The 24,631-nt window shown below is 39.7% G+C and overlaps 1 protein-coding gene across 1 annotated transcript in view; it reads right to left on the bottom strand.

The window, feature by feature from the left end:
* golm2 (golgi membrane protein 2) overlaps positions 1-24,631 on the bottom strand; it is a 66,495-nt gene that overhangs the window by 7,426 nt on the left and 34,438 nt on the right. The window contains exons 7-10 of the mRNA XM_043677051.1: positions 23,347-23,427; positions 20,642-20,953; positions 17,706-17,891; positions 5,118-5,285 (exon numbers count right to left, since the gene is read on the bottom strand). Of these exons, the coding sequence (XP_043532986.1) occupies positions 5,118-5,285; positions 17,706-17,891; positions 20,642-20,953; positions 23,347-23,427 (747 nt within the window). The remainder of the gene's footprint in view (positions 1-5,117; positions 5,286-17,705; positions 17,892-20,641; positions 20,954-23,346; positions 23,428-24,631) is intronic.

Genomic DNA, 24,631 nt, shown 5'->3' with positions numbered 1-24,631 from the left:
CTAATTCATGATTCTAGAGAGAAATTTAAAGTTTTACAATATACACAGAACAGATAATAACATTTTCATCACAAACCACACGATTTGTGTATGCGAAATGTAGACAATGTCAAATCCAGCAATCTTTACATTGTATCTATAATGTATTTCCATCCCACGAATGAATAAAAATTAAAATCTACCCATTACACTTAATGTATGAAGCAATGCTCAGTTATGTAATAAAAAATGAAAACAAATTGCTGGAAAAGCGCAGGTCTGGCAGAACTGATCCAAGCAAGAGTCACTAAACCCAAAACGTCAACTGTTTTCTCTTCGAGATGCCACCAAACCTGCTGAACTTTTCCAACAATTTTTTTTGTTTCAGATTTCCAGCATCCACAGTTCTGTTTTATGGGATATAAATAATTTGGTGAAACATTGTTTTTCAGCATTCAAGATATTGCACTAAAAGGAATATGGTCATAAAAACATTAACATTAAGGTTTGTCTACATGCCACAAAAAAGGATTTTAAAAAGTCAAAAAATAAGTGACAATTTAAAGAACATATCAGTAAAGACTGGACTTGACCTGCTACCATGAACTATCAGTACCAACGGTGTTTTTTTTAAATTATCAAAACAAAATCTACATCAATGAGTAGGTATTAAAAAAATTGGAATCCAGCCACAGTAACTGGCTAATAACAATAACTATCTCGTAGCTGAATAGCAATGATACTGCCCAGCACCTAAAGATGTACACTGAGCAACATTGCGCTAAAATTAAAACTGAAACAAAACATCACCAATCTTAAAAGCACCCAAATGGAGGCAAATTCAAATTGTTCATCAGGCTGAGCGAATGATTCATTATATAGCTATTTTTCAACTACTTGCATGGTTAATGGTGCTTACACACTATAGTCATTAATCTCAGAATTCCTTTTTATCCACTCATTTGCAATCTACGGAAACAAATGTAAGCACTTCATAATCAAATTATGACAATTAGTACATTCTGGTCACAGGATATGGTGAATTTGGTGCATTGTCATTCACTAAGATGACATGGTAATTTTTTTGAGAAAGGAAATCAACTTAAATGATTGTTAACCACAAATGGAGTGCTTATGATTCTCAAGTTTGCCAATCTTCCCCCAACTTTCCCCCCATTTATTCTACTGACTCCAACATTTTATTAATTTATCTTTAACCTTGTTTGTAACTTGAATAACTAACCAAATTAAATAGCTAACAAAACCAATGAGTTAAACATTCACAATGCAAAGACAAAATAACCAAATTAAGAATGACAGTGATAATTAATGTGAATGGACAATACATCAAAAGTAGTTACACTAGGAGACAGAAGGATAGTGAAAAAAATGACGCCATCATATTTTTGAGGGGTTGGGACTTGCATGCAGGACTCAGAGGGAAAACAAGCCAAAGAGTCAAGCTCATAACACATGCAATGCAAAAGATGGCATCATGCAAGACAAAATTGAAACTAAATCTAAATGTGTTATCTGCATGACTATGTAGTTTGAATAAAAAAGCGTTCTTCATTTGCCAGATTGGCAAACTTGCATACAACGCTACCAATTACCTAGGCAACAAACAAAGAATTCTACTTTTTAAATGATTTGGAAATGCCGGTGTTGGACTGGGGTGTACAAAGTTAAGAATCTCACAACACTAGGTTATAGTCCAACAGGTTTAATTGGAAGCACACTAGCTTTCGGAGCGCCGATCCTTCATCAGGTGGTTGTGAAGGACACAATTGATAGCAAAAGTTTACAGTGTGATGTACCTGAAATTATACATTAAAAAATACCTTGATTGTCTGTTGAGTCTTTCATCTATTCAAATACCATGATAGTTTCACTTCTTTCATGTGTAAATCACAGAACCTTTTTTTTTTAAAAAGTTGCATTCTAAGTTAACTGTAACAATTGGTGTTAGCTAGACAATATGTTGAAGGTGATAGCCCCATGTTCTGTCTGTGCCATGATGTTCAGATTGATTCTAATCCAAAAAGTGAGATAAAGTTTTACATGAATTCTTGCAGCTTTTGAGCAAAGTACAATGTAACTCTGCAAGTACAAATTCACTCCACAAACGTGTATGTTTTTGTGTGTGTGTGTCTATGTTGGGGGGGTTGAGGGAGAGCGAGAGCGAGAGAGCGAGAGCGAGCGAGAGCGAGCGCGAGAGAGCGCGAGAGAGCGCGAGAGAGCGCGAGAGAGCGCGAGAGAGCGCGAGAGAGCGCGAGAGAGCGCGAGAGAGCGCGAGAGAGCGCGAGAGAGCGCGAGAGAGCGCGAGAGAGCGCGAGAGAGCGCGAGAGAGCGCGAGAGAGCGCGAGAGAGCGCGAGAGAGCGCGAGAGAGCGCGAGAGAGCGCGAGAGAGCGCGAGAGAGCGCGAGAGAGCGCGAGAGAGCGCGAGAGAGCGCGAGAGAGCGCGAGAGAGCGCGAGAGAGCGCGAGAGAGCGCGAGAGAGCGCGAGAGAGCGCGAGAGAGCGCGAGAGAGCGCGAGAGAGCGCGAGAGAGCGCGAGAGAGCGCGAGAGAGCGCGAGAGAGCGCGAGAGAGCGCGAGAGAGCGCGAGAGAGCGCGAGAGAGCGCGAGAGAGCGCGAGAGAGCGCGAGAGAGCGCGAGAGAGCGCGAGAGAGCGCGAGAGAGCGCGAGAGAGCGCGAGAGAGCGCGAGAGAGCGCGAGAGAGCGCGAGAGAGCGCGAGAGAGCGCGAGAGAGCGCGAGAGAGCGCGAGAGAGCGCGAGAGAGCGCGAGAGAGCGCGAGAGAGCGCGAGAGAGCGCGAGAGAGCGCGAGAGAGCGCGAGAGAGCGCGAGAGAGCGCGAGAGAGCGCGAGAGAGAGCGAGAGAGAGCGAGAGAGAGCGAGAGCGAGAGAGAGCGAGAGCGAGAGCGAGAGAGAGCGAGAGCGAGAGGGAGAGAGAGAGAGAGAGAGAGAGAGAGAGAGAGCGAGAGCGAGAGCGAGAGCGAGAGCGAGAGCGAGAGCGAGCGAGCATGAGAATGTGTGCGCGTGTAGACGTGCCACAGCAAGGAATCGTAATGACCTCCTCAGGAGACAGACATGTGCTGCAACCAACAGGGTACCCTTCATTGTTCAGTACTTCCCAGGAGATGAAAAACTACGCCATGCTCTTCGTGACTTGCAACACATTATCAATGAGGATGAGCACCTTGCCAAGACCTTCTCCACACCTCCACTGCTTGCCTTTCAACAACTGCTAAGCCTCGAACAGATCACTGTTCGTAGCAAGCTGCCCGGCTTTCAGGACAACTCCATACAACCCTGTCATGGTAGACGTGTCAGGGTGTGGACATCGATACCACCATTACACACGCTACACTCACGCACATACATATACTCTCTCTCTTACAGACACTCACAACCCTCCACCCCAGACAGAGACACAGACACACACTGTCTCACTCTCAACCCCCCAACCCAGACAGACATGCACACATATACATATACGTTTGTGGGGTGAATTTGTACTTGCAGAATTACATGGTACTTTGCTCAAAAATTGCATGAATTCATGTAAAACTTTGTTATCTCACTTTTTGGATTAGAATCAATCTAAACATCATGGCACAGACAGAGAACACAGGGGCCAACACCTTCAACATATTGTCTAGCTAACATCAATTGTTACAGTTAACTTGAGAATGCAACTTTTAAAAAAAGTTGTGATTTACATATGAAAGAAGTGAAACTATCATGGTCATTCGAACAGATGAAAGACTCATCAGACAATCAAGGTATTTTTCAGTGTATAATTTCAGTTGCATCACACAGTAAACTTTTGCTATAAATTCTGTGCCTTACAATTGTGTCCTTCACAACCACCTGATGAAGGAGTGGCGTTCCGAAAGCTAGTGTGCTTCCAATTAAACCTGTTGGACTATAACCTGGAGTTGTGTGATTTTAACTTTGTACTTTTTAAACGTATTCTATGTGGTTGAACATAGAAAGCACTTTATTGTTCCTGCCTTTCCCTGAGCATTTTAATAAACTTTCCAAATGGGCCATTTGGCCGATAGAGTCTACTCTACCATTTGATTAAATTTAATTTGACCTGATAATCCTACCTCCTTAATGTATCTTTGGATAACACATGTACAGATCACATACAGAGGCCAAACAGGCCAATTTCCTCTTCTGTATACTCAAGATATACAAAAGGAGGCATGAGCAACTCTTGACTTTAAGTTTTGATCTCCCCTTGCTCCTTATTCCTTCAATGCTCACCAAATAGCCTAACTGGAATGGAGAACTTCTATTGTGGCTAACTCGAATGGTTTAACTTCACTAACTGGAACAGTTCTGTACCATTTTGCTGGCTCTAACATCTTAATGTCTGTATCACTATATATTCTCCTTTTGAGAGGATGTTATTCATGCCTCACTTTGGTAAAAACACACTGGATGCATCACAAGATAAAAAGTAACTGCTCTTCCAGGTAAAGTCGCTGCACGCAAAGATACACTTCCATTTTATGGATGTCACATTTACAGCATACAAACATACAAATTAAGAGGAGTTGGTCATTCAGCAAAGTTTTTGAAGCTAGCTTATTCTTTAAGTGAAGAGACTAAAATCAGGTACCTTAGTATATTTACTGCCTCTTCAGCATAACGGTTAGCTTAGAGTCTGCTGTTCTTTCACTTATTGGAAATTGGGTTGAAATTGCCCAAAAGCTCATTTTAGAAGAAAGAGAAGAAAGATTCTTTTAAGGTAGAAAAAAAATCAAACCAGCAGGCCTGAATAATCAAAAAATCAAAAGGGGTAAGAAGGTGGTTAACAGACAAGGGCACAGAGGGTTGTAAAGAAAAGTCGCTTATGAAAAATGATACTCTATTAGGGCTGACCTGCTCAACTGAAAGCAGGTTGCTCTGAGCTTGCAGATGTTTGAGATTTTGGATATTTAGAACTAGTGAGATAAAATATGCATATGGTTTAAGAATGCAAACAAAGCAACAGACTGGAAAAAATACACCAGTCTGACCAAATAGTGTATGGACTTGCCTTTTGGAGCCATAAAGCAGGCATTCAGCAGATAACACACAGATTTAGCACAGCTCTCAATTTCAAGGAAATAAGGCCCAAGCTCACCTTGGACGTCTTCTTCCCCACCATCACCATCCTCTTCCTCATTGTAAGCCAATTCGGCCTGCTTGTCTGCCTCGTACTCACCCACATTACCATCATCCCCATTATAATCCGCCACTTTAGAGTCATGCTGCGGATCAGCTGGGGATTCATTTTCATCAAAGAACTGGCCTGAGAGATCCAAGTCAAAAGCGAGAGAAAGAGGGGAGGGGGAAGAAAAAGAGAGACAGAAATCCACATTGAAAATGAAGAACAAAAAGAATTTTTTCCCCCTTTATAGATTCCAACAGAAGCTGAACTATCAAATTTTTTCTTTTGAAATTCCAATCCTAATCCATCAGCTTTGCTCATTAGGGCTAGAGCATGTGATACAGCATATGCAAAATCAAAAGGTTTTGGCTCAATTAAAACAATAAGATGCAGAATACAATTCCTTACAACTCTTTAAAGGGTTCCCATTGAATCAATAATGTTTTAACGTGCTGGCATTGACACCGTCAGCCCACTCAAAAGCAAGTGTTAGCTGGTTGTAATATAGCAGTTTATTGTAGTTGAGCATTATTTGAAGTTAAAGTGTCACTGAGTAGAGTGGAGTCAAAATGTACAGCAACTGTACCAGCAGCTAGAAATCAACTTCTGTCCTAGGCAGTGAGGGAACTACGCCATCAGTAGTATCTACATACACCTTGCTCCAGCACACATCACACAACCCTAAACTGAATAGGTGTTAGAATCAAAGTTGACACTTAAAATAAGGCATAATAAATGACTTGCTAGAATTATGGTTCAAATGCTTAGACTTTTAATAGTTTATCAATATTAGGAAATAGAGAAGTGAAATAATTCAACCCAAAAACTTAGAACATTTGGTTTTTAATGAAAACTGTACTCAAATCTATTTGTTACTAAATATTTGACTTAAGCTCAGAAAATAACATTTTCATCTGCTTAGTTAATTGTTGATCACGAGTTCTGGAAGAGGTACAAAGTGTTAATGAAATCTGCTCAGAATCCATTGCGTATTGCAAACAAATATGCTTTGTATCTAGCACTTCATACTCATAAAAATAGTATTCACATATGTATATCTACATATTAGTCAGCCAATTCCATATGCCACTGTACATGTCAAATAAAGAAATTACTATTATCTTCAGGTTGCTGTTTTTCTCTCAACTTGCAAAGAAAAATTTAAACAAATTAGAAACAGAAATATATGGTTACCATTTTCTGTAACTGCATCTCTTTTCTTTATCCTCATATCTTAGGTGTTTGAGATTAGAATCGCTGCATGAGTGCTGTCAACACTGATCTAATCTCAATATATCCAAACTGGTTGATTAAAATATAGATTTTAAGGGGGCCTCACTGTACAGTGGCAATATTCCTGCCTCTGGACTAGATGCTGTGGGTTGAAGTCCTACCTCAGGTTGGGATGGCCACAGAAGTGTGTCATTACACATACAAACAGGCTGAATAAAATAAACTTTTTTGATCTAGCCAAATGACAGGCAACCTATTAAGTTTCTTCATTAAAAAAAGCTAGATTTTGATGTACAGGTAACAGAACACAAATACTCACTTTGTCCCTTTCTCGTTACACTTTTTAAAAAAAATTAAGCCAATAGAAGATGACAGGTGATTGTAAGTTCCTTTCTTTCACAGACCTTTTAAAAGATCATTCTCCACATATTAAATCTCAGAAAAACTCAGAAAAAGTTTGTTGCCTAGCCTTTTCTGGGGCAATTTTGAGGATGTTGTGCAGAAACTGGGCAGCACGGTGACTCAGTGGTTAGCACTGCTGCCTCAGAGTGCCAGGGACCAGGGCTTGATTCCCACCTTGGGTGACTGCCTGCATGGAGTTTGCACATTCTCCCCGTGTCCACGTGGGTTTCCTTTGGGTGCTCCAGTTTCCTCCCACAATCCAAAGATGTGCAGATTAGGGAAATTGGCAATGCTAAGTTGCCCAGCGTTCAGGGATGTGTAGGTTAGGTGCATTAGTCAGGGGTAAATGTAGAGTAATACAGTAGGGGAATGTGTCTGGGTGGGTTGCTCTGTGGAAGGTCAATATGGATTTGTAGAGCCAAAATGACTTGTTTCAACATTGTAGGGATTCTATGATTCGATGAAACTACTGATAGTTGGAGTCAGTTAGCTCAGTTGATTGGACAGCCGGTTGTGATGCTGACGTTGTTATCGTCTCAACTAGTACTGAAAAAGGCTGAGGGGATCAGAGTTAAAAGGTTCATACAAGCAGATTATAGAAAAAGATCATAAATCTGGTCTCTACAGTTCAGATAGGCAAGATGTAACGGGTGGTGTGGGACTCAGTGCTGTTTATGTAAATTACTTGGGTGGAGGGATGGATAAGAGCTCATGCAGTGGTAGCATCCTTTCCTCTAAGCTGGAGAAAGTCAGTTCAGATTTAAATAGCTGAACTAGGAGTGATATTTCTCAGGGAAACAGAGTGAAATTTTATTTTGAGATGTGTGTTAAAGATATTTCTATCTGTCTTACAAACATGGAGCCATTCAGTCTATCATGCCTTCTCCGTCATTCGAGAAAATAAAGGCAAATCTGACCGCAGTGTCAAAGCCATATTACCATCTATCATGGTAACCTTTCAGCCTTTTGCTATTAAAATATGCAAGATCTCCACTTCCACTGCCTCTTCAGGATGAGCTCCAAATATTCAACCCTCAAAAATGTCACCTTATCTGTTTCAAAATGGGTGACCCTTGATTTTTAAAGAGTGATCTTTACTTCCAGATTTTCTCGTAATACCCTCTCCACTTCCACCCTGTCAAGAACCCTCCAAGCCCTCATACGCTTTTAAACTTCAGTGGATACAAGCTCAGCCTGTTTGACCTTTCCTTACAAGTCAACACTAATTCCAGGTGTTCGTCTGGTCAATGTTCTTTAAATGACTTTAAATGCATTCATATCCTTCCTTAAATAAGATGACCAATACTATGCAGAATATTCCAGATGTGATCACACCAGTGCCCTGGATAAATGAAACAATCTCCATTATCACATCGTTGAACTCCACTCTCAATAAATGAAAACATTATATGACCATTCCTAATCATTTGATGTTCACGCCCTGGGATACCCAGATTTCAATCAAGCTTAAAGTTCTACAATCTCTCACCTTTTAGATAATATGCATCTTTTAATTATTCCTGCCAAAATTGACAATTTCCCATTCCATCTGCCAGATACTTATGCATTCAACCTAACTTTCTGCAGCATCCTTTATCTTCTTCACAACTTTCTTTCCCACCCTTGTGCCATTAGCAAATCTGGCAACTGTACTTTCTGCCCCAACTAAAAGAAAATTTCTAATCAATCTGTTCAGAAATCTTATTACACATTACAGGAGCAGATGGGACTCGAACCTGGGCCTCCTACCTTCGAGGAAAGATTGCTACCACTGCACAAGAGCTCTTGTCCATCCCTCCACCCAAGTAATTTACATAAACAGCACTGAGGTCCCAGCACAGAGTCCCACAACACCAGTTAAATAGATCTCTTTCAGATAGGCAAGATCGATGTCTGTTCTTTGCTTGTTATCCAGCTAATCTTCTATCCATGTCACCATGTTACTACATACACCATAAGCTTTTATTTTTTGCAATATCCTTTGACGTGGCATCAAATGCCTTCTCCAAATCTAAATACAGTTCATCCACTGGTTCCTCTCTTTACTTAGTATATTACCACCTCAAATAATTGCACACATTGGTGAAATATGTTTTGCCTTGCACAAAACCATGCTGACTCTGCCAGAGTACAATGAATTTAAATGCACTGCTTTAAATTCTCTAATAATCACTAACATTTTTCCATACAGCTTTGTTTTTTTTTCAGTTTTCCCATGATAAACTTAATGTTGTTGTTAAAACATTTACAGCCTCTTGTGAATGCTTCAGTGTCTACCCACCATGTGAACTGCAAAAATTAATGACATGATTATATGAAGCCAGGTTTCATTCTGAGATCGGATATGTCCAGCATTGCCATCAGCTAGGATCATAATGGCACAGGCTACAACAGTTAACTATCATGATCGCAAGCTTCAGTCTTAGTGTTTTCTCTCATTTTCAAGATTTCTATAACTACAAACTTCATTAAGACTGACTTTTCTTCCGGGTTGCTGAAAATTAATTCCCAGATTAGATATTCTGTGAATGCTTTCATTGCTAAGCTTGATAGAGAAAGCTGTATAATCAGTTCCATTTACAATAGAGCAAACTTATGAACCAGCATCTACGGGTCCAGGAGTGTGCCAGTTGATCAAATATTCCAGTTCAACAAGACAACCACAATCAATGTAAGAACACACATTAAGTAACAGAAATATAATGAAGACGGTATACTCACTGTTATACTTTATTAACAGCATAAATCACAAATAATGCAACTTTGCCTCAAAACTTATTGGCAGACTCGCAGCTTCAACTGATGACTGACGACATGGAGATCACAATAATACAGCAAACATTCAGTGTATCACATACATAATTCCTGCTGATTTATCAAGAATGTTAGTTCATAAGATGCCGGTTGAAATAATGTTTGCTATACTAAAATTCTTGGGTCTGTGTATCTTTCTTTGCTACTTTACAAGTTAAAGTTTTTTTTAAAACCTACTTTGATAATGGAAAATTATTTTTATTTCCATAGGGATTCAGTGGTATTGGTGCAAGAGGGAGTATGTAATTAGTTAACATAGGCATATTCCACTGTTATGCATACAGGAATTTGCAGTGAAGTTATAAAAATGACAGAATTTAACAACTTTAAAATAGGTGGAAATTACAGCTGCCACTCCTCTTAATTATTTCCTGGTCTCTAAACTTGCTTCATCTGATGTCAATACTTTGTCTGGACTTCCAATACGAGACAAAATGGATCAACCATGCTGATTAGGTTCCAAAATAAAAATTCTCACACCCAAGCTGTAACTACTGCATTTCCACCAGTCAATACCTGCAGACCAAGAAGGTGCAACCACAGTTTGACAAGTTTATACAGACAATATCCATTATAAATGTCAGCATTGAAATTTACAAAAACAAATAAGGATAGAATACATATCGTTAAAAATTAAAATCACAATTTTAAGCCCAGATCCAATTATTGCCAAAAACTTTTAATCCTGCATGATCTGAAGACTATTTCTGATCAACTCATGTACAACGCCCCAGGAAACAGATTACCTAACAGACTTGTACACATCGTGCAATTCATTTTTCCAGTAACATTTTCTTGTCTCATTCATCATGATTAAACTAAAATTTTATTGCATAATGATTGAAATCTGTTGCTGAGTTTCAATGCATTGCAAATTCATTTGAGACCTCAGTGCTATGTAGAGTCGAAAAGGATGATGCTGGAAAAGCATAGCAGGTCAGGCAGTATCTGAGGAGCAGGATAGTCAATGTTTTGGGCATAAGCCCTTCGTCAGGAATGCCCAAAATATTAACTCTCCTGCTCCTCGGATGCTGCCTGACCTGCTGCTTTTCCAGCACCACCCTTTTTGACTTATTCTCCAGCATTTGCAGTCCTCACTTTCTTCTCATTGCTACGTACCCATGAAAGAATGTCACAACTGAAATGTATATAAATCCACATTCTATTGAGAAACATCCCAAGCTGATTTACCATTTATGCAAATAGCCAGAAACTCTTCACTAACCACCTTTTCACAAAACACCTATGTAACAAGATGACCTGAAAAACAAACTATTCAGACCCTCTTGCCTACAAGTTTAAAACAGGCCATTGTCGATCATTATGCTAACTCCAACTACATGTTTGTAACTAATTTGCAAACCCATTGGAACATATTAGCTCAGAGTTACAATATCATAGAAGCAGAGGTAATTTTAAAAATACCCTCACTTCAGTCTTTAACAGCCTGGAAACTATGGAGAGAAACTCATTGGTTATAATACAATTTGTCTCAACAGTTGCTGGTCCTCCATTTTTAAGATGCAGTTATTGGGTATTAATAGGAAGGTTACAAAATTCTTCAAAACAGCAATAACAGTCAAAAAGATCAAGCTACTGTGCAGTAGAAAGTGTGATCTGGCACAAAACCAAACATCAACTGTGTAACTTACTCCTCCCCATTTTAACAGGGGTTATAATTCGCCAACTGTGTTGTTCAATGCAACCTGATCTATAGTTGCCCCAGGATTTTGTCTAAACACGGCTGTGAAAATTATTGTCAAAGGAAAGGTTCTCAATGAAATAGGCAACATACTAATAGTGAAGCAAGTTACCTATCTGGCAATGCATCCAAGTTTGTCTACTACAGCTTCCATCATTGCCAGGAGTAAACAGCTCAAAGCTCCTGCTTGAGGGAAACACAGCACTACCCCAATTTACAGAACAGTTACCACCGTTTGGTGACTACTGAGGACAGTCATACAACCTCTCAAGTTTGTTCAGTCATTCAATGAGATTGTTGATCTGTACTCAACTCCATCTAGTTGCGGTGGTTCTGTATTTTGTACCCTTGCTTGGGAAATTCTACATTCACTAAATTAAAAAGTGACCTAGCATCAACTATTACTGAGAGAGGTGGTTTCACACATCTACTACCTATTGTGTAGGTGGGGGAAAAAAAAAATTCTCAACTCTCTCCATTTGGCTCCAAATTTAAGCTTTAGTTCCCTTCTGCTAGGCTCACCCACGAGCAGAAGTTGTTTCTCTTTATCTTGCTTTCATTTATTTTTAAAATTCTAAAAAGTCTCAAATCATCCTTTACCCTACTTTCTATGGAATATTTGGCTACTTAAATTTCAATGCATATCCACTCCTTCCATCTGGAAGCACTTTGGTGAATCTATGACTTTACAAAAGAAATTTTGTTTAATATAAAGAACTGCCCAGCTCAACAGAAAGGATTCCAGATGTGGACAAATCAGGATTTTCTTTAGCTGCAATAAAATTGCCTCTCAAGATAACGAAAAATAGAACATTAAGAGATCAACATCTCATTAACCTTTGATTATTTATAGTTCTTGACAAAAGTGATCCATGTGCAAGGAGACAAATCTCCTGCACTTCCATTGTTCTCTAGCTTATGGGTTTTAAAATACAATTTGCAGAATATTCAGATCGATCCTCTTCAGATACAAAATGGAAGACTCAACCATTTCGACTTGTACAAGGATGACAGATCGCACCTGAATTGCAAGGGGACTAATACCCTGGCAGGGAAATTTGCTAGAGCTGCTCAGGACGATTTAAACTATTAAGGTGGGAGGGGAACACCCGGGGAGATAGTGAGGAAAGAGATCAACATGAGATTGGTACAGTTGATAAAAGCAGCAAGTCAGACAAGGACAAAGCAGAGAACAAGGTAAGGCTGATAAATTCAACTGCATTTATTTCAATGCAAGAGGCCTAACAGGGAAGGCAGATGAACTCAGGGCATGGTTAGGAACACGGGACTGGGATACCATAGCAATTACAGAATTGTGGCTCAGGAATGGACAGGATTGCAGTTTAATGTTCCAGGATACAAATGCTACAGGAAAGACAGAAAGTCAGGCAAGAGAGGAGGGGGAGTAGCATTTTGATAAGGGATAGCATTACACTTGTACTGAGGGAGGATACTCCTGGAAATACATGCAGAGAAGTTATTTGGGTGGAACTGAGAAGAAAGAAAGGGATGATCACCTTATCGGGATTATATTATCGACCCTCTAATAGTCAGCAGGAGATTGAGAAACAAATTTGTAAGGCGATCTCAGTTATCGAAGAATAATAGGGTGGTTACGGTAGGGGATCTTAACTTTCCATAGACTGGGACTGCCATAGTGTTAAGGGTTTAGATAGAGAGGAATTTAAGTGTGTACGAGAATATTTTCTGATTCAATATGTGGATTACTGTTACAGATTAGGCCAGACCACTCAAAACATTCTTAAGCAGGCAGCCCCAGACCATAACTATGCAACTTGTTTCGGTAAGTTACAGTGAAAATTACGCGGAGTAAGATAGCTACGTAGACTACTAGATTTTAAAACAGAAAAACGTATTCACAAAACTACACAATGAAACAACAGAATAAAGAACCCCTACAGAACTCTGCCTATCCAACTGGACTTAATTATGCTGTTCAGAGTATACGCAACAGTCCCAATAAGCAAACTCCTTATACAGGGAGGGGGAAGAGGGGGTAAAAAGAACATGCCAGAAAAAAAAAGGAGACACAGACAGACAGAGACACAGACAGACAGAGACACAGACAGACAGAGACACAGACAGAGAGATATTCTACAAAGCTCCCTTTGAACCTCTCACCAGGTCAGATTGTACCAAAATTGCTCAGTTCAGGTCAGCTGGAGAGCTGACTACTCCCCTTTCATTATACAGTTGGCCTGAAGTCTCATTTGTCTACATATAAACAAAAGGCCCCTCAACATATAGATTTCATTTCCGTACCAAACCAGACTGATTAGAGCCCGGCCCGGTTAATTGCCCCTCTTGAAAAAGAAATCAAGGACAGAGCCTCCTTGAGCCAGGGATCAGCTTTTAGAAAAAGGGACTAGCATTTGACAGTACCAACTAGAGAAGGTGCAAAACTTGTGCTACTCCTGGGAAATAAGGCAGGGCAGGTGACTGAGGTGTTAAGTAGAGGAGCACTTTGGGGCCAGCGACCATAATTCTATTAGATTTAAAATAGTGATGGAAAAGGATAGACCAGATCTAAAAGTTGAAGTTCTAAAGTGCAGGAAGGCTGATTTTGATGGTATTAGGCAAGAACTTTCAAAAGCTGATTGGGGGCAGATATTTGCAGGTGAAGGGATGGCTGGAAAATGGGAAGCCTTCAGAAATTAGATAAACGACAATCCAGAGAAAGTATATTCCTGTTAGGGTGAAAGGGAGGGCCAATAGGTATAGGGAATGCTGGATGATTAAAGAAATTGAAGGCTTAAAAAAAAGGAAGCATGTGTCAGGAATAGACAAGATAGACCGAGTGAATCCTTAAAAGAGTATAAAGGGAAATCAGGAGGGCAAAAAGGGGACATGAGATAGCTTTGGCAAACACAGTTAAGGAGAATCCAAAGGGTTTTTACAAATACATTAAGGACAAAAGGGTAACTAGGGAGAGAATAGGGCCTCAAAGATCAGCAAGGCTGCCTTTGCGTGGAGCTGCAAGAAATTTGGGGGGGGGGGGGGGGGAGATACTAAATGAGCATTTTGCATCAGTGTTTACTGCAGAAAAGGACATGGAAGATATAGAATATAGGGAAATAGATGGTGACATATTGAAAAGTATCCATATTACAGAAGAGGAAGTGGTGGAGGTCTTGAAATGCATAAAGGTGGATAAATCCCCAGGACCTGATTAGGTGTACCCTAGAACTCTGTGGGAAGCGATTGCTGGACCTCTTGCTGAGATATTTGTATCATCAATCGTCACAGGTGAGGTGCCAGAAGACTGGAGGTTGGCTAACATGGTGCCACTGTTTAAGAACGGTGGTAAGGACAAGCCAGGAAACTATAGACCAGTGAGCCTGATGTCGGTGGTGGGCAAGTTGCTGGAGGAAATCCTGAGGGACAGGATGTACCGGTTTTTGGAAAGGCAAGGACTGATTAAAGATAGTCAACATGGCTTTGTGAGTGGGAAATCATGTCTCACAAACCTGATTGAGTTTTAAGTAGTAGTAACAAAGAGGATTGATGAGGACAGAGCAGTGGACGTGATCTAAATGGACGTCAGTAAGGCATTCGCTAAGGTTCCTCATGGGAGACAGGTTAGCAAAGGTAGATCTCATGGAATACAGGGAGAACTAGCCATTTGGATACAGAACTGGCTCAAAGGGTAGAAGACAGAGTGGTGGAGGGTTGCTTTTCAGCCCTGAGACCTGCGACTAGTGGAGAGCACAAGGATCGGTGCTGGGTCCTCTACTTTTTGTCATTTATATAAATGATTTGGATGTGACCATAAGAGGTATAGTTAGTAAGTTTACAGACGACACCAAAATTGGAGGTGTAGTGGATAGCGAAGAAGGTTACCTCAGATTACAGCAGGATTTTGATCAGATGGGCTGAGAAGTGGCAGATGGAGTTTAATTTAGATAAATGCGAGGTGCTGCATTTTGGGAAAGCAAATCTTAGCAGGACTTATACACTTCATGGTAAGGTCCTCGGGGGTGTTGCTGAACAAAGAGACCTTGGAGTACAGGTTCATTGCTCCTTGAAAGTGGAGTCACAGATAGATAGGATAGTGAAGACGGCGTTTGGTATGCTTTCCTTTATTGGTCAGAGTACGGAGTATAGGAGTTGGGAGGTCATGTTGTGGCTGTACAGGACATTGGTTAGGCCACTGTTGGAATATTGCGTGCAATTTTGGTCTCCTTCCTATCGGAAGGGTGTTGTGAAATTTGAAAGGATATTGCCAGGTTTGGAGCTCTCAGGAGCGTCAGACGCTGAGGGGTGACCTTAGAGAATTACAAAGGTATGAAGGGCATGGATAGGATAAATAGACAAAGTCTTTTCCCTGGGGTGGGGCACTCCAGATCTAGAGGGCATAGGTTTAGGGTAAGAGGGGAAAGATATAAAAGAGACCTAAGGAGCAAAGTTCCCACTCAGAGGGTGATCCATGTATGGAATGAGCTGCCAGAGGAAGTGGTGGAGGCTAGTACAATTGTGACATTCAAAAAGGCATCTGGATGGTTATATGAATAGGAAGGGTTTGCACGGTTTATGCACAGGCTATCTGGTCAGCAAGGATGAGTTGGACCAAAGGGTCTGTTTCAATGCTGTACATCTCTCTATGACTAAGTCCATCTGCTACAGTTTTGTTGACTTAATTCAGCAAGATTTATTTGCAATTTGATGCTCCTGCTGACACATTAGTATACCATTAATCTCTGTATTCAACTCGGTGTATATAGAATTGGACAGCACTCACAATGATAGACGTGGTTGTGTTAAGTTAGTGCTGGAGTTCTCAGTATCCACAAACTCTGACAGACATAAAAGGGTTCATACTTCCAATTGCTATGTACACTACATTGGCATCATGTATCTAGAAGCTCCCCAATATACGTTCAACTTAAGCCCTTAGCATATGTAATTATGAAGTTCTCAACATTGAGCAACTTCCATTAGACAATTGGGTTTGATTAATTTTGAAGTCTCAAGCTTGCACTGAATAGAGGAAACATAAAGCTATTCCTTATGGATAAGGCACTAACCAAAGTTAGTTTAAACAAGTTGTGGGTATGTTTATGCAACTATATTTTATGCAAGAATAAAACACATTCATGATTTAAAAATAGATGTTGCACTTTGCACAGTAATTAAATCCTTTACAGATGTTAGTGCAAATGTTTAATCTGTGAGAAAAAACATTTTTTTTATTATGCATGGATCACTGCCAAAAAAGATGCTGAATAACATTCCCCAAATGAAATGTGAAATTTCAGTTCATACCTCAGCTTTGGCAAGGTCAACACATTAGTTTGTTTCTCCACTTACAGTTGTCCACGGGATAAACATGACTGGTTTTAAAACTGCATCTAGATAATATAGCTTTCCTTTTTGTATGCTGGTCCTGCAAAAAGCAGGACAATGTGACATTTGGGGGGAGGACAGTGTGTTAAATACTGATCTAATAACCTAAAGACAGACCCAGAAAAGTTGTAGCACATGGACTGCAGCAGTTCAAGATGCTGCTCACCACCAATTTCACATGGACGATTAGACAGAGTAATAAATTACTGAAAAAATTGGACACAACTCAAAAATATTCTTAGAAGCCCATCATTATGGAGACTAGCACATGAAAATGAAGAAATCTGAATAAACAAAAAAAAACTCAGACTAATTGGGTAGCCTGATAAAGATTTTTCACATCCTTGTCTACTGATTGAACTTACTCAGATTGGCTGAAGACTTCAACTTAAAGTTTTGATGATGAATAATCAGAAATAAGCAGCAGAGAATCGTCACCTGCTCAAAAGTAAAATGATTTAATTGCAGATGAATTGAGTGTTTAATACAGGAGAGTTTGGATATTTTTAAAAGCAGAGGTAGATAGATTCTTGTCAAACAAGGGAGCAGAAAGGTATCGGGCTGGGAAAAAAAATGGAGGTTTGAGGTTACAGATTATTCATCTTATTGAAGAGTTGAATAGGCTCAAGGGGTCAAATGGCCTACTCTTGCTCTTTGTTCACAAGCTTGTATGTTTAGCACCTGTCAACGATGCAAAGGCATGAACATATACAACATAAAACCTTGCTCATTAAAAACAATCGCAAAGCCAGATTTTTAAAACCTGATAGCTTGCAATCTTGGTATTAGTGGCAAATTAATTTTAAAAATCTGTCTGCCTTCACATGCTAAAATTCAAGACTATGAATGAATTACCATACATGCGGCATAATTCTACTTATTGTTTCAACAGGACAATTAATTTGTTACAATATAGAGGTGCAAGTATTAAGGAAGCACAAATAGAACACAATAAAATACTGATTTTTCCATTAAATGCAGGGAACATGAAATTAATGCACAGATGACATGACAGAAAAACACTGAACATTAAAAGAACCACCTACCTTGTCGACCTTTTGGATGTTCTCCTGGTTCATTGGCTTTTTCATGTCCTTTCCCACCGTGGTGATCAAAAGGATTTGAAAAGGCTTGGCCAGCTGGGAAGTGTAGAGCTTGATTAGGTGGTGGCTGCATAGCAGGCTCCTTGGCTAAATGATGTACTGGTTTCCCTTGATGTTGTCTATCCAGAACTGTATTGGTACAGTTAAAGGAGAAACAAAATCACAATGAGGAATTCATTTATTCTGAGGAGTTATCGTAAACAATTTCCAGTTCAAAATGAGAACATTTTTGCAGAGATTCAATTATGGAATAATGACTGTTTGTCTTTTGTATTCCCTGTTACACATAAAAACACCAAGGAAAGAAAATGTAAGTTACTGTTTTGCTATGCACAATTCACCACTATGTCACGATACAACTCATTACCACTGGTATTTTAACAGTTCCGACGCAGTTGGGTTTACAATTATCAAGAATAGATTTTCAAACATTAACTGATCTGAAGACTATAATATCTACAATCAAGACATTCACATGTACACAAACAGCATGCATGAAAATAACCCGGTTGCCAAATTTAGGTCAGGACCTGGAAACCACTCTATCCTATCCATAATTTGCACAATCAGAAGACATTTACTTTCAGAGGCTACACCACAGATGGTGAAAAGTCAAGATGCTCTTTGCAGCTAATGCTGGAGAAAGCCCTCAAATGAAAGATTAGCAAATGTATATGATCACTGTGCAATTCATAACCAGAAAATCTCAATTAGTACATACTGCAAAACCAAAAAGCCCAAAGCAATTAGATTTATAATCTACTTCTTACATTCAAACTCTCTTTTTTATACAAAGCTCCAGTGTTGAGAACAAATTGTTTAAATGCTCAATTTAGATTTTAGGATTGTTGGAAATGCTATTATGATCATTCTAACAATTGAGTTTGGTGCATGTTTGAGAAGGCTACAACAGTGAGCACAATTATCTTCATTGAGGCACCATCAATGATTTGACAACCTTCTACAAGTTAACTCAACCAAAGTGTTTCTTAATATAAAAAGCTAATATTATAACTTCAGCTAGTTTTTCTCTGATAACCTTATTTCAGCTGCTGAGTGACCTTCCATCTCAAGAAACTGACATGTTCAAGCTTATTTGCTACAATAAGTATTGCAGAAGTTTGAAATTCAAATCTCATTTTAAAGGAAGAATGTTTCCATAATAACCAATATTATTACTGACAATTACAGATAAAATTCCTGAGACAAGCCATGAAATAGAAAGCAAAGTTTCACAGATGCAAAATTTTGAATGATTTCATATGGCATTTAATGTCAAATCCCAAGGACCACAGTAACACTGCAACACAGAATTCCAAAACCCTAAAAGACTTTTTGTTTTAAATTTTGTACAGTCTGAATCTCAACATGAGTGTTACCCCATGAGAGAGGATAGCTAGCTCAATTGTGAGATTGCTACCTTGCAGTTCAGAACTGCAACAGTACAAGCTCAATTTCTGTTCAAGTTGAGATAGACTTGGCACTTGCCTCCTTCCCCTGTCCCAGTCAGGGAAAGGGAATGGCAAACCACCAGAGAAAAACTTCAAACAAAATAGACAGGACGACAAACATTTGAAAGCTCAGATTTTCAATTTGAGCCCTATGCATGGCAATAGATGGACAGCCACATCACAGGAACTTGAAGCTGGCACAGGTACTTTAGTCCTTCTTGCCAGGGTCCAGTTCCCCAATGATGGCCATGCTAAAAAAAACAGAACAGGCTTATTTTATGTTGTTGAGAATGTATGCTGCAAAATCGGTGGGGGCAGTTAGGGTGATGTAGATGGCAGTGCATTTAGAGTCAGGGTCAGATTTACAGCATGGAAACAGTCCCTTCAGTCCAACCTGTCCATGCTGACATATCCCAAACCCAATCTCGTCCCACCTGCCAGCACCCGGCCCATATCCCTCCAAACCCTTCCTATTCATATACCCATCCAAATGCCTCGTAAATGTTGCAATTGTACCAGCCTCCACCACTTCCTCTGGCAGCTCATTCCACACCTGTACCACCCTCTGCGTGAAAAAGTTGCCCCATAGGTCTTTCCCCTCTCACCCTAAACCTATGCCCTTTAGTTCTGGACTCCCCGACCCCAGGGAAAAGATTTTGTCTAATTACCCTATCCATGCCCCTCATGATTTTGTAAACCTCAATAAGGTCACCCCTCAGCCTCCGACGCTCCTGGGAAAACAGCCCCAGCCTGTTTAGCCTCTCCCAATAGCTCAAATGCTCCAACCCTGGCAACATCCTTGCAAATCTTTTCTGAATCCTTTCAAGTTTCACAACCCCTTTCCAATAGGAAGGAGACCAAATTGCACACAATATTCCTACAGTGGCCTAATCAATGTCCTGTATAGCCGCAACATGACCTCCCAACTCCTGTACTCAATACTCTGACCAATAAAAGAAAGCATACCAAACGCCCTCTTTACTATCCTATCTACCTGCGACTCCACTTTCAAGGAACTATGAACCTGCACTCCAAGGTCTCTTTGTTCAGCAACACTCCCCAGGACCTTAGCATTAAGTGTGTACGTCCTGCTAAGATGTGCTTTCTCAAAATGCAGCACCTCGCATTTATCTGAATTAAACTCCATCTGCCACTTCTCAGCCCATTGGCCTTGATTGAATATTGTGTAGCAGGTTCTACCACAGGAAACAGTGTACCAACAAGCACAACTCAGGCTGCATTGGGATAGTGCTTTCTATAAAATGTTACTTTAGACCACTGTCACTGTCAGCAAGTTCATGCTGACCCTATGAACTGTGACAACAACATTGCTACAGTAAGTTAGAAACATGCACATAGAACTTCTAACGCAACTTACCATTTTGAGGAGATAAAATACAAAACAATCCAAAAGGTTTGTATACCTACCTGGTTGGTGATTCTGAGATTCTCCAATTTCATCTGCTCTAACGTGAAGATTTTCATCTGCTGTGTCATTTGGCTCCTCTTGTTCTACAGGACTTGGCACATTCACAACAAATGATCTCCCAGGTTTTGCAACATTTTGTTCATCAAATGATAGAGCCTGGTTTGGAGGGGGAGCCTGCATCACTGGGCCCCTCTCAAAATGACGGACAGGTTTCATTCCAGTCTCCACATTCAATTTGTCCCCAAGAATCCCACCACCCCTCAACCCTGGTTTCTCAACTTCTTCAAGCAGCAATTTGTTTCTCTTGTGATCTAAGGAGAAGATAAATGAAAACAACTCATTTCTACCTTACCATATACATTTAAGACTTTAATGTAAGGGGTTAGCCCTTCTTCCCCATAACCCACAATCCAATGTTAAAAATATGGCTGATATCCTTGTGAATGAAGGCAACACACCTCAACCACATTCCTTTAATGCTGCCTTAGGACTTGGAAAACCCAAACCTCTCAACTGTCCAATTCTCCAGGTGACAAAACTATGATGGAGATAGGTAGAAATGACAAGTTTAGGTTTGCAGATTTGGGAAAATGCTTTGACTTGCACTTCCAGAGCCCAGTATAAAAGTTCAGCCCACCAATACTGAACAATAGGGTGACAAAAACAATTTGATAGTGGCACAAAACGATATTAAGACTTCTATGGATAGGAGAATCAGGTATTCTGAATTGTCTTCTTTATAAGTATCTTGTGATCTTATAAAAACAGCATGAATTTCTTTGTATGATTTTAACAACATCAACTACTTCTAAAATATTACCACAAGGTGGCACTGCAAATGCAGTCTTTTGCAACAATGGCTTATGCAGGTAGCTGCATCTGCTGATGCCCAAGAGGATGTGCAGCAGATAATGTCAAACAGGATTTTGTTTAAAAAAATTAAAAGCTAACAATCAAAAATTAAAAGAACTGAATGAAAATATACATTGATAAAATATACCAAAGTAGTTTAATTTTTAAGCCAGCTTTTTAATTACATATGCATTTATACAGAATTTTAAAAAATAGGTCTGCAGTCTGCAATTGTTGGCAGATCATCAGTGTCATCAAGTGCAGTGTTTCGGCTAGATTTTGTAATGATCCAATCATTATCGTTAGCCAGTCTGTTCTCATTAAGATGTTTCAGACAAACAGGCAATGCAGTATGGTTTGAGAGCTTTCACAAGTTAGATGTTGAGCAGCAAGATGCAGAATCTGATCTATTCTCCACTTAAAGACCAATTATTACCAAGTCTCTGTTTTTGTGTGCCTATGCAAAAGCATATGAATCAACCAAAAGAAGGGGAAACAGGGAAACCAAAATAAAAGTGGAGTTTGAAAGGAGGAAGTAGCATTGAAAAAAGTGTTGGGGTTTACAATGATGTCATCTATTGACCGGCTTCTACTCTTTGAAAGAGGTGAAAAATGCAGAGATACACACTGGGCAGTCCAACTACAGTCACACATGATTAGGAGGTGCCGGTGTTGGACTGGGGTGTACAAAGTTAAAAATCACAACACCAGGTTATAGTCTTAACAGGTTTATTTGGAAACACTAGCTTTCGGAGCACTGCTCCTTAATCAGGTGGTTGTGGAGTACAAGATCATAGGACACAATTTATAGTAAAAGTTTACTGTATGTAACAAATTATATATTGAAAAAGACTGGAACTTTTAAGTCTCTCATCTTTTAGAATGTTAAAAATCACAACACCAGGTTATAATCCAACAGGTTTACTTGGAAGCATTAGCTTTCAGAGCACTGCTCTTTCATCAGGTCATCACAACAACCTGATGAAGAAGCAGCGCTCCAAAAACTAGTGCTTCTAAATAAACCTGTTGGACTATAATCTGATGTTGTGATTTTTAAACTTTGTCCACCCCAGTCCAACACCCGCATATCCAAATCTTCTAGAGTGACCATGCTGGTTTCAGTTCTTTCACATGTAAATTCCAGAGCTTTCTTAAAGTTACATTCTCAAGTGAACTTGAACAATAGGTGTCATGTTGGCCCACATAATGCACTGAAGGCATGAGGTGCCCTGTGTGAGGCTGTCTTTGCCCCAATGTTCAGACTGATTTTAATCTAAAAAAAAGGGATTTACAGAATCTTACATGGATTCATGCAGTTTTTGAGCAAAATAAAATGTAATTCTGCAAGTACAAATTCACCCCACACACTCTTGTGCATGCGCATATGGGTATGTGTGTTCTATTCTGAATAACGATGGCTCCTTTATCTGCTGGTTTGATGACAATTTTGTGATTGGTTTTAAGAGCATGGATGGCGTTGCACTGTGATCAGGTGATGTTTTGCTCTACTTTGTGGGTGTTTCTGATTAATCTGGCATTTATATACTTCCTGACAGTTTGAGCATACATGTCATTCCCACACACACAGAACATACACCCCTTTACACTCTCACAGACACTCCGAGCCCACTCCCCACCCACCCAACCACCCTCTTCCCCCGTTTTTAAGCATAGCAAAGTGAGATCATAGAATTGGCTTTAGCAGACAGGAGTCTAAGGAAATCCAGCTCAATCTGGATCAATCAGGAAGGGGCTGCATAAAAATGTAGAACTTTGTATGTTTACTCCTATTCAACCATCTAAGAATACTTGGAAAATTGTATGTGTGTTCTGGTTCTCTCATTATACATACCAATCAAAAGATCCACCGGTTTAGCATGTTCATTTTCTTCTATCCCAGGCATGCCAGCATCATCATCTGCTTTACCTGGATCTGTAAATACAGCAGTGAAACTATAGCAGCACAAAAAAATGTTTAAAAACAATAATTTAATTGCAAAACCTTGATCAACCTGAAGGGATTCTGGAAATAATTCCAAAAGCAAATATATTTGTAAGTAATGCTGACAAGGCTACATATATTGTCCATCCATAATTGCCCTGAGGGTGCAAATATGGGTCGTCTTCTTGTAAGGATGCAGAGAGATGCTGCTGCAGCTAAGAATAAAGTCTTTGAGCATTACAAACCAGATGGAGGTGGTTTCGGATGACAGGTTTTTCTTGCATTCTACCAAGGAATATAACAGCTTTGCTGAAAGTATCCTCAGGTTATCAAGTTGAATGCAATTACAAACAAACATGAACTCCAAAATTAAAACCTCTTTAAAAAAGATAATGCTTGCAAAGAGGAACTCAACTTCCCTGAACTGAAAGTACGTTTTATTTGGGACACCATTTTGGAGTAGGAAAATGTAGTGAGGTGAAGCATAGCAAATAACAAAAAGTGTATTTGGTTTGAAATCAAAAAGGTAAAGAGTCACAGATTATGGAAGAGACCAAAAACTGACAAGTGGTATGAGCATCAGATAAACAGGAATGTAGAGTAATTAGATTAGCTATAATCTTATTGAATGGTTCAGCTATTGATGGCTTATTGCTGCTCCTTGCATATGGACATTAAAATTAGAAGAACTGAATTAGTGTTGCAAGGGAGAACAGCTGATCATGCCTCAACTAATTCTCAATATTGTAGTAATCCGATTAGCAGACAGTAAAATCTAGTAGGAAACAATCAAAATACACTAATAAAAGGTAGGAGATCATTAGAACATGCATAGTTCACATTTATAGATTGGAGAGTCATATTTAACTTAAATTTTCTGTTCCCAGATGTAGTGGAACATGGACTTAGGTTATGTGAAATTGAATCTTCAAACAGTAAGTCATTTGAAACCAAAAGTACTGAAAGACTTAAATGGATTAACAAATTTCTGAACCCACAACTGGTTCACAAATGTCTCTCAAGGAAGGAAGTCTACTGTCCTTACCTGATCTGGCTTAAATGTGACACCAGACCCACAGTAACATGCTGATTTTTAACTGCCCTCAGAATGATACAGCAAACCACACAGTTGAACCGGAAACTGCTAAAAGGCCTCAAGAAAGGAATTAAACAAGGAAGCTTACTATACAAAGCA

This window comes from Chiloscyllium plagiosum, chromosome 36 (genome assembly GCF_004010195.1).
Source record: "Chiloscyllium plagiosum isolate BGI_BamShark_2017 chromosome 36, ASM401019v2, whole genome shotgun sequence".
NCBI lineage: Eukaryota > Metazoa > Chordata > Chondrichthyes > Orectolobiformes > Hemiscylliidae > Chiloscyllium > Chiloscyllium plagiosum.
The sequence above is the reverse complement of the archived record's forward strand: the minus strand, read 5'-3'. Positions and strand labels throughout refer to the sequence as shown.